Source organism: Oncorhynchus nerka, linkage group LG27 (genome assembly GCF_034236695.1).
Source record: "Oncorhynchus nerka isolate Pitt River linkage group LG27, Oner_Uvic_2.0, whole genome shotgun sequence".
Taxonomy (NCBI): Eukaryota; Metazoa; Chordata; class Actinopteri; order Salmoniformes; family Salmonidae; genus Oncorhynchus; species Oncorhynchus nerka.
In genome coordinates this window covers 72,268,802-72,279,342 of record NC_088422.1, presented here as the reverse complement: position 1 = coordinate 72,279,342, position 10,541 = coordinate 72,268,802, and the positions used below count along the sequence as shown (strand labels likewise).

Genomic DNA, 10,541 nt, shown 5'->3' with positions numbered 1-10,541 from the left:
ACTGTAAAGGACGGTGAATATAGCAAAAATATCTCATAGTTTCCCTTCAATATTTGACGTATTATTTTTGACACATTATTTCCATGTGGTTACATGGAAACAGAAACAACTCAAAGGGTTTCGTTTAGGTTCTCATTCTGAGTGGTTACGGTTAGGACTATGGTTTGGTTAAGGTTAGGGCTATGGTTTGGTTAAGGTTAGGGCTATGGTTTGGTTAAGGTTAGGGCTATGGTTTGGTGAAGGTTAGGGCTATGGTTTGGTGAAGGCTTAAAACAAAATAATTCAAAACAATGCACTATTACCATCAGGTATCATCAGTATTCACAGTATTCTTGCGGCTTGCTAGAGCATTGTGAACTGCCATAGCGCGGTGGTCTAAACAGTGTGTTCTGGCGCCGAGCATCACCAGTTGGCTCCCAGTGCTGGGCAATCGCTTACATTTTTGGGGGTGAGCGGCGAGGAAGGCATATATTGACGTTGTCATGACGTTGGCCTGTTGGGGGAGGTTTATGACCCCATAAATACCTTCCACCGTTTCTCTCTCTCACTACTCTATAGAGTTGACCTTTGAAAAGCCCTTTGTTAACAGAGATTCTGGGAACATCAAAAGGTGGGAAACGGAACCATATTTCGGTATTCCAACCAGTTGAAAATATGCGTTGGTACTTAATGAATATGATGTCAGATCAGTTGGCGTACTGATAATAGGACGACATAAAGTGTATCTTGGAAAGTTGACACATTCTAGTTATCAGATTCACATGGAATTGTTGTGCAATTTAAATGTTTAAATATGAAACTATTTGTGAAAAGATTAAATGTAATTTTTAGCTTCTTAATGAGAGAACGGTTTGTCAGAAGATCACCACTCTGCTCAATCAGAGGCCCCGCCCAAGTGAACAGACATGGGTTGTAAACTATGAAACACGCCCATCTTTCACCACTATATAAGCCCTGTTACGAAAATGTAACTTCCTGTTCCAAGGACGTAGGACTTGTGGTCCCCACGTTGAAAGGACAAAGACCACCTACAGAACTAAGCCAACCTCAGCAAGAACCTAACTGAATTAGCATCGAATTTCGACGTGAAGGTGACGACCTACACGCTGGAAGGATGAATTTCGACTATACCAGCCAGAATATAGCATGAGCATATAGCATGGTAACTTGGTATGTACTTTGAACCCTTATTCACTAAAGAAGTGATACCTCCTAGCCGTTGCGTTAGCGCAGCAACTGTAGAAGTGGGCTAGGAGAGGACGGACAGAGTATCTATTCTACCACACGACGACGGTACTACCAAGTATCCAGTTTACCACCAGAGACATTCTTCAAAGGACAAGAGATCCCTGCTGAGCAACCCGGCCTACTATCTACGACCAAGCTACCGAAGCGCAGCTCAGAGTAAATATTTATTGCATTTTCCTTTTTCAAATGGGCGGTAATTTAGAATGCATAAGATACTGTACACACAATCTTTTTTGTTCCTCAGTCTTCCCGCTCTTTCATTCAAAACCCAACCCCCTTTCTTTGTGTAACCAGCCGTCATAACTGTTCCATCCGTTAGGGACGTTTCCCTTTATGACATAATTTGTAATCAATGTATGATCCATTCTGTGTAGATGTAATTCTGTGTGATTATTTAGGTATTTAGTAAATAAATAATTAAACCAAATGTTGTATTGCTGATTGAACTTGTTAGCCAGGGTTTGTGAAGATAACCAATACTTTACAACTTTCAGATGAGACTAAATAAGGTGATGATTAAATATTGACTGCTATTGAGGTAAAAGATTACCAGGTCTTTAAGAGTTTATTCGGAAGATAACAGCTCTATAAACATTATTTCGTGGTGCCCCAACGTTCTAGTTAATTACATTTACCTGATTAGCTTTATCAGGTACTATTAATTACAGATAAATTATTTTATAGAATAGCATGTCATATCACTTAATCCGGCATAGCCAAAGACACGACAATGTTCTAAGGACCTCTTCAGAAGTCCAAAACCGCATTGTGTTTCTAGTGATCAGTCTGCAACAGTCTGAATAGAGAGGGATGTATGAGGAGAGTGATGGGATGAATATGGGAAGTTGTGAGTGTTTGTATGTTTGCTGTAGAACAGTATATGTACAGTATAACAGGAATAAACATACAATCAGATAAAAGGATAAGGGGTATTGAAAATATGAAACATTTAAATGAGAAAATAGTGACAGGAGGAGCAATGGAAAGAGTGAAAGGAGGAGTAATGGAAAGAGTGACAGGAGGAGTAATGGAAAGAGTGACAGGAGGAGTAATGGAAAGAGTGACAGGAGGAGCAATGGAAAGAGTGACAGGAGGAGTAATGGAAAGAGTGACAGGAGGAGTAATGGAAAGAGTGACAGGAGGAGCAATGGAAAGAGTGACAGGAGGAGTAATGGAAAGAGTGACAGGAGGAGTAATGGAAAGAGTGACAGGAGGAGTAATGGAAAGAGTGACAGGAGGAGCAATGGAAAGAGTGACAGGAGGAGTAATGGAAAGAGTGACAGGAGGAGTAATGGAAAGAGTGACAGGAGGAGCAATGGAAAGAGTGACAGGAGGAGTAATGGAAAGAGTGACAGGAGGAGTAATGGAAAGAGTGACAGGAGGAGCAATGGAAAGAGTGACAGGAGGAGCAATGGAAAGAGTGACAGGAGGAGTAATGGAAAGAGTGACAGGAGGAGTAATGGAAAGAGTGACAGGAGGAGCAATGGAAAGAGTGACAGGAGGAGCAATGGAAAGAGTGACAGGAGGAGCAATGGAAAGAGTGACAGGAGGAGCAATGGAAAGAGTGACAGGAGGAGTAATGGAAAGAGTGACAGGAGGAGCAATGGAAAGAGTGACAGGAGGAGTAATGGAAAGAGTGACAGGAGGAGTAATGGAAAGAGTGAAAGGAGGAGTAATGGAAATAGTGACAGGAGGAGTAATGGAAAGAGTGACAGGAGGAGTAATGGAAAGAGTGACAGGAGGAGTAATGGAAAGAGTGACAGGAGGAGTAATGGAAAGAGTGACAGGAGGAGTAATGGAAAGAGTGACAGGAGGAGTAATGGAAAGAGTGACAGGAGGAGTAATGGAAAGAGTGACAGGAGGAGCAATGGAAAGAGTGACAGGAGGAGCAATGGAAAGAGTGGGTTGTTTTCTTTGGACATTCAAATAGCCATTTTGTCCAGAGTGTTCGTCTTTCTCAGACTGAATGGAATTCTCCTTCACTGCCTCTCATCTGACCTAATCCCACCTCAATAATCCTGTTGGTCTTCATTGATTTGGGCTAAATAAACTGTGAAGTCACTGTGTGTGTGTGTGTTTGTATCTGTGTGCTTGCACGGGTGTATATTTGTGTCTTTTCCTACCACTCTATTCCCCTCACGTCGAGACACCCAGTTTAAAATGTGGTCTTTCCAGCACTGAGGGGAAATCAATATGGCACGACGCTAACTACAATAGAGATGACTAGCCCCACACAATAGAAAGCTGAACAAATGCCCCAGAAAAGAAAAGCTCTATCCTCATACCAATGGACCTTTTGATTAAAACTACAGTGTTTAGCTACTCTATCAACAAATGGATACTCTGTGGTGAGAGAGAGAGAGAGAGAGAGAGAGAGAGAGAGAGAGAGTGTGTGAGAGAGAGAGAGAGAGAGAGAGAGAGAGAGAGAGAGAGTGTGTGTGTGTGTGAGAGAGAGAGAGAGAGAAAATATATGTTGTTCCTCACTGCAGGGAGTATAGTAAGAGAGCTGTGTAAAGTCATGCCACTCCTCCTGTCCAACCGCCTGCCTGCACAAACAACAACAAACTCTGTCAGTCTTCTTTCACAATCAACTCATGAAGAGGATCAAAGACCAATAAATGTTTCAAAAGATTTATCTGTCATCAGCTCCATTCTGGTCTGCTCCTCTCACTCATAGGTCAGAGTAGGTGGGTGGGTGGTATCCCTTTACACAGGGTTACATCCTCTCTTTCCCTCCTCATCCTCACCCCTCTTCTTCCCTTTCTTCCCACTTCGACTAACGATAACCCCCCCGTCGCACTGCATCGCCCTTTGAAGTTAATGAGACCAACTATCAGCCGTACCGATTTTAATTAGAAAACGGACAGAATGATTACATTTTTAATTGAAGCTGTCATTTTCAATTAAGATATGACGTCCTTGAGAATCCCTCTCATCTCTCCCTCTGTTATTTATTCATTTATTGGCACACTCCCTCGCTTTTCTACTCCTCTGCCAGATCCCCTGCTCCCCTCTATCTCTCCTCTTCCCAGAGCTAAAGACCCGTCTCATCAGTTGACCAGGTGCACCTCTCCACTGTAGAGGACCATCCTCTCTCCTCTATGCCCTTTTCCACCCTTCCTCTCTCTCTCTCCAGTCCAAACTCCTCCCTCCTCTTATCGCTTCTCTTTTCCCCTCCCATCTCCGCTGTTTCTGCCTCACGCTCCGCTCCATGTTTTTGCTTCCTCCCTCACTCCTCTATCTCACTCCTTTCCTTGCTTCTCCCCGTCTCCTTGTTTCTCCACTCCTTCTCCTCCACATCCCACTTTCACTCTACTCTCCTCGTCTATCCCTGTATTCCTCCCACTCTCCAATACTCCTCATCTCTTCATCCTCCCCTCTCCTCCCTCCCTCTCCAATAAATGGTTCTAATCAGAGGGCTGAAGAGATACATTAGCCTCTCTGGCGTGTCTGAGACGAGCCCTGTCTCTCCCTGCCTTGCCATCTTTTCTTTCCACACACACAAACACACATACACACACAAACACACACACACAGCATTCCAAGTTAGACCACATTTAACAGAAGAATGCTTGCAACTGATTTTATTTTGATCTGATCGGAGGCTGACGATGATTTCGTATCCTCCTTGAGGCCATTAAGTGTTGAAAAATCAAATGCAAAGGAAGACAATATTGGGATGAAGTAAACAGCAGATCAAATCCATTATCTTCACAGTAGAGGCTCATGGACATTCTGAAATGTTCTCAATGTCCATAATGTCCATAAAGATATTGGGACAAAAAGTCATGATAGATGCTCATTAAAATAAATAGATTTTATACTTTGCTTAGGAGAATTATGAGTTCTATGAGTTGCAACGAGCCTAGTCTGTCTTTCATGGCTTAATATCATCAGGTGGAACTAATGCATCTAAAGCAAACCAATCGACTCTATTTCCCATGTCCCACTCGAGTGCAAGTTGAATGTCTTGGCCTGAGCTGAACACGACCCTCTTATAAAGAGTGTGGTTAGAGGTCCCATCCCGGTTAGCTGCTGTAGATTCTGAGGACGGGGGACGCCATTTTGAGATGAAACCTGCAGCCGTGATGGAGAACATGTAAACAGAGGGAGAGTAAGTCAAATGGTTAATAACAAGACAAAGTGGTCACTGACTGAAAACGTACGGTTCCTCCCCCCTCCCCGTTATCATCCGACCTCTTCCTGTTCCTCCCCCCTCCTATTGCCAGACATACACTAGCTGGAGTGGGCAGTTCTTTTCTCTCCATCTCGTGGTGAGGAGGCTCTCAAGAGCAGCCAGGGCCATTCTGTCCTCACAGCACAATGCTGCTTTCTCATTAACTCTTATCAAAGTTTATCTGGCATCCAAATGCAATGTGCCAGGCGCTCGGTCTGCAATAAAGAGAGGAGTAGACAAAGACAGAGGGAAGAGAGAATAGAGAGAACATGTTTCCATAATGTAGATAAAGGGCTAAAAGATAATGGTTTAATGATGAGGGGAACTGTAGCGTATTCACAAGCTCCCTTTGAATAGATTCAGTTATTGGTTTGGGCTAAAATTAGTTACTGTTCCTATTAGGCAGTGGGCCCTGATAATTCTCTCCCCATAACCATATAATTGGCTTTGTGTGTATGGATTTGGAGGGCTGGGAAATAAATGAGAAATGCATTAGTACTTTGGAGAGAAATAAAGATGCAAACTTATCAACCTATCCTATAGAGTGTTTCTCTGAGCAGTGGCATGTTATTTACTCTTCAACTAGTTCTCCCAAACACATTGAGGTTATACAGGGGACAAGGGGTTCACATCTGGGTGAACGTCGGGGGCAACACTGGGGCGGCAGGTAGCCTAGTGGTTAGAGCGTTGGACCAGTAACCGAATGGCTGCTAGATCAAATCCCTGAGCTAACAAGGTAAAAATGTCATTCTGCCCCTGAACGGCATTTTAAATAAGAATTTGTTCTTAACTGACCTGCCTAGTTAAATAAACAAATAAACAGTTTCTGATGCTGGCCCTTAATTGGGCAATCAGGGCCATTGATTGGTTGGAGAATCCACTCACCTGCTGTCTCAGGTCTTAATCAGTTAGTAAAAGGTAGGGATGAAAACCAGAACACACTGCATCCCCCAATAACTGGAGGGACATAGGTTTATGCTTACTCTATAGGCCTTGTCTGCTAATGTCTATATCCCCTACCATCAACCTCCCCATAAGAGTCGTAATCAGACATCCCTCTCTCATCCCCTCATTACCATTGGAATGTAAAATGCTTTAATTGACTACTGATTGCAGCCTTCAGTAGCCCTGCTGCTTTGACATACTTATACACCCAGAAAGAGAGAGGAGAGAGAGAGAGAGGAAAGAGAGAGAGAGAGAGGAGAGAGAGAGGAGAGAGAGAGAGAGAGAGAGGAGAAAGAGAGGAGAAAGAGGAAAGAGAGAGGAGAGAGAGAGAGATGGAAACGGTGGGAGAGAGAGAGAGAGAGCGAGAGAGAGAGAGATGGAAAAGGTGGGAGAGAGAGAGAGGGATGGAAAAGGTGGGAGAGAGAGAGAGAGAAAGGGATGGAAAAGGTGGGAGAGAGAGAGAGAGAAAGGGATGTAAAAGGTGGGAGAGAAAGAGAGAGAGAGGAACAGAGCGAGTGAATATAATAGAAAAAGTAATAGAAGGACAGAGAGAGAAACACCTCCAGAATAAATGAGCCATAGCGGAGGAGAGGAGAGGAAGGGTTGGGTCTGAAGGGGAGCTCAGTTATCTGTGAGCTCTGAGTAATTGGCTCTATTGTTGTGGCTGATTATCAGCCGCTGGTTTAACCAGACTAATCTGGAGCTCTCCTCCCCGCTGAAAGGCCCACATATCTCCTCCACATGCCGCCAGCTACACTACCACTACGCTGCTATTCAGGTACTTTATTCTTCTTCTGTGAAAGAGAGCAGTGAACGGCGTCACCATTTTCACCCCTGGCTTCCTCCATGGTGATTCACACGGCACTTCGTTGTGTAGATAAATATCTGTAGGAATCAGAGGAGACTATCTGATCCCATAAACACCACAGGAGCGTTTAATCATGACGGATGGTGTCTGTGGGAGGTGATCCATGCAGCTCAGACGAACCCCCGCCTCATTATGAAGTCCACAAACCAAAATATTTAAACGAGACTCGGTGTAAGGTTAAATCAGACTCCGCTAGAGTTATGCATGTGTGTATCTGAGATAATTCAGTTGGGGGGTGTTGTGTGTGTGTGCGTGTGCGTGCGTGTGCGTGTTTGACAATGAGAAAGAAGTGCCTCAGTCTGTCCCTCTTAACATGTGTGTATGCTCGAGTGTGTGTGTGTGTGTGTGTAACCCTGAATATGTGTGTGTGTGTGTGTAACCCTGAATATGTGTGTGTGTGTGTGTGTGCGTGTAAGAGCTGTGGGTTGTGGGGATGCTGCTCTTCCCCTGCTCCCTCTTTAATTGGCTCCTGGCCCATTGGCCTTGCTTGAATGGAGAGTCATTTAGAGACTTTCCCTCTCACACACAACAGTAATTGTCATCCTCCTTCCGCTCGCTGCCCCAGGAGAAATTGCATTCCTGTTTCCTTACAATGGTGGGTCGGTGGCGGACTAGGGCAGTAATATCACTGTTATTACCATGACAATGGGAGCTAATTCCACTGGCACTGCCTCCATTCTGAGGCGAGCTACGGCGCCAGCTTATCAGAGGGCACCATGAGACCAGCGGGCTGCAGGCCGGCCAGCCACGCTAACACTGGCTCTAGGATAGGGCTCTGTCTCTTACATGGAGCATGGGCACAAACACACACACACACACACACACACACACGTGAAGGTACTCTCATACACACACACGTATAGAACATGGGCAAACACACATTTTCTGTAACATGCATGATACACACATACAGAGTATATCCAGTGCACGCTATGGCTGGGCGATCACATTCATTTGGTTCATTCAAATGTACGTTTTTGTGCAATATTCCAAATGCCTGTATTACATTTTCGTTTTAATGAACATTTATGTCCTCATGTTGTCTTTTAGGTCTCGTCTCATTCACTCGTTCTGTGCCGTGTCAGAGAGGAAGAGGCAGAGCGAGAGGTTTCACTCTCTCCAGAATCTGTCCAAAATAAACTCTATGCGTTTCTACGGGCTTATTTTGGACCTAAGCTTGTCGCCGTCCTTCCCACCTTTGGGACAATGACTCCCATTGTTAGGGTGGAGACATGAGTATCTCATCATTATAACTCTGGCGGTGTGCACCTTCCCATTTACACACACACCAAGCCCCTCCCCCTGCCTCTCAAAACAACAAAGGTGACATCACTTCTTCCTCTCTGATAAGCGGTTTCAACACGCTATTTGCATTTGAAGTTTGGTGGTCCAACAGAATCGGTCACATGGACACCGAAACACATTGAGATATTATTTTACTGTAATAGAGTAGAAGGTATTGATACTCTTTTTATGTCTCAACTTCTCTAAAACTGGAGTCTCAATGAACATTGATTCTGGAAATGTAATGCTCTGCACAGAATGACAGTGGACAGGCTGACGTGCTGTTCAAACAGTTGGAGACGGACAGAAGGGTGTGTTCATAACAAATTAACGGTTTTGCCTTGTAAGCTGGCAAAAAACTTGAAATATAAAGATTAGTTTGAGACCTGTGTTCATTTTATATAATGCCTGCTACAATGTTAGTCATTATTAGTGAATGTACACTATGCATGGTTTTTAACAAAAATGGCTTTCTCATAGACAGACTTGAAAGGCAGATCAGTGATTATTGCAAAAAAGCCAGTTAAACTATTTAGATAAAGTAATTATATATAGCCTAGTCAATTTCACAAGCCCTGAATTCATTTGATTATTGCTGACTGTTTGAAATGCAGTGGATTTGACCTTTAATTGTACAACAAAGTTTAGCTAGAAAAACCTTAAAATAATCTAGATACTGTATATCATGAATCGCCCATAAGTGAAAAAAATGGAGATCTGATTTTTAGGCTTATCAGCCAGCCCTAGTGCACCCACACACTTTACATGCATACAAGACACAGTCGCAGCACACGCATTGTCATACATTACATTACATTTAAGTCATTTAGCAGACGCTCTTATCCAGAGCGACTTACAAATTGGACATACAAACAGTTAGAAGCTCGAAAACCAGTTTCATCTGCATTATGGCAGGCATGTCTATCACATGAACACAGTATCTACATTTCTTACTGCATCTACAATCAATACCACATTATCAGTTTGTTCAGTGTAGAGCAGAACAACCCCGACTATGACCTACTGTAAGTCAAAATGCCTCCCTGTATTCTTTACTGTAAATGCATAGTGATTTCTCAAGGCTGATTTGCTGTGTGGTGAATATGGGTGATTGTACTTCCATTTTAAAAACAACTATTTCAGTAGTTTTGTCTTTTGTACCAATCAGCTGTTAAGTGGCAGCGCGGCTACGCAGTGGAGCTTGGAATTAACACTACTGATGAATGCAGGTACGGTAAACACACACACACTGTTATTGCTCGTCTTCCTCCTCCACTGCCCACCTGTTAACCTGGTGACCTTCTCCCAGCTTTGTTCATTTGCATGATTCCACTGCAGCACTGCAGGTTGGTTTAATCCCTCTCTCTGCAGCCGACTCCTCCCCTCATCCTCCCACCCTCATCCCCCTCTCCCCTCCTAGTGCTGCCTGCCAGACAGCTGAACACACTCATCCCTGGTCCATAGGGATTGCTGGACACTGTCTGTGATGTCACCTCAGAGACGCTCCCAACACACAGGAGTAAAACTGGCCTCTTCCCAAACTAGTGTAGGACACACATCACAGTGCCACGTTCACAAACTATTCCAAACAAACACTCACATACTAGAACACAAAGGTTTCACTAAAAACTCACAGAGACCAATATAATTACTCAGTCTGGAAAAATACCCCACAGCACATTGTAGCAAACCATTTTAATTCACTTACTGGATGATTGAGAAAGCAAAAATAGTGGTTGTCATGGTACTGTACATTCAGTGCATTGGGGAGAATTGTACAATCAAACTGACAATGAAGGGAGGCAGTTATGGCAAACATCACAAATGAATCATAATTTAGCTCATCATAATAAGTCTGAAAAAAATAATATGCAATACAGAAAACAGTACAGTACAAAACAGATTTGTGCTGCCATGGACCATCTACAGTTGAGCTCAAACTCTGTTGGTTTGGAAGTTCTCCCATTGTGTGCTTTTTTCCTGCACTGGATAGACGGGCCCAGTCCTGACCAGCAAAAG

The 10,541-nt window shown here is 43.6% G+C and overlaps 1 protein-coding gene across 2 annotated transcripts in view; it reads right to left on the bottom strand.

Annotated features, from left to right (window-relative positions):
- Positions 1-4,817: 4,817 nt before the first annotated feature.
- LOC115112374 (C-type lectin domain family 18 member A-like) overlaps positions 4,818-10,541 on the bottom strand; it is a 28,664-nt gene continuing 22,940 nt past the window's right edge. The window contains exon 12 of one of the 2 annotated variants that reach the window (XM_029639395.2): positions 4,818-5,325. In XM_029639395.2, the coding sequence (XP_029495255.2) occupies positions 5,126-5,325 (200 nt within the window). In that variant the 3' untranslated portion in view covers positions 4,818-5,125. Of the gene's footprint in view, positions 5,326-10,202 lie in introns of those variants that run through there. The other variant, XM_029639396.2, reaches the window with a different exon arrangement.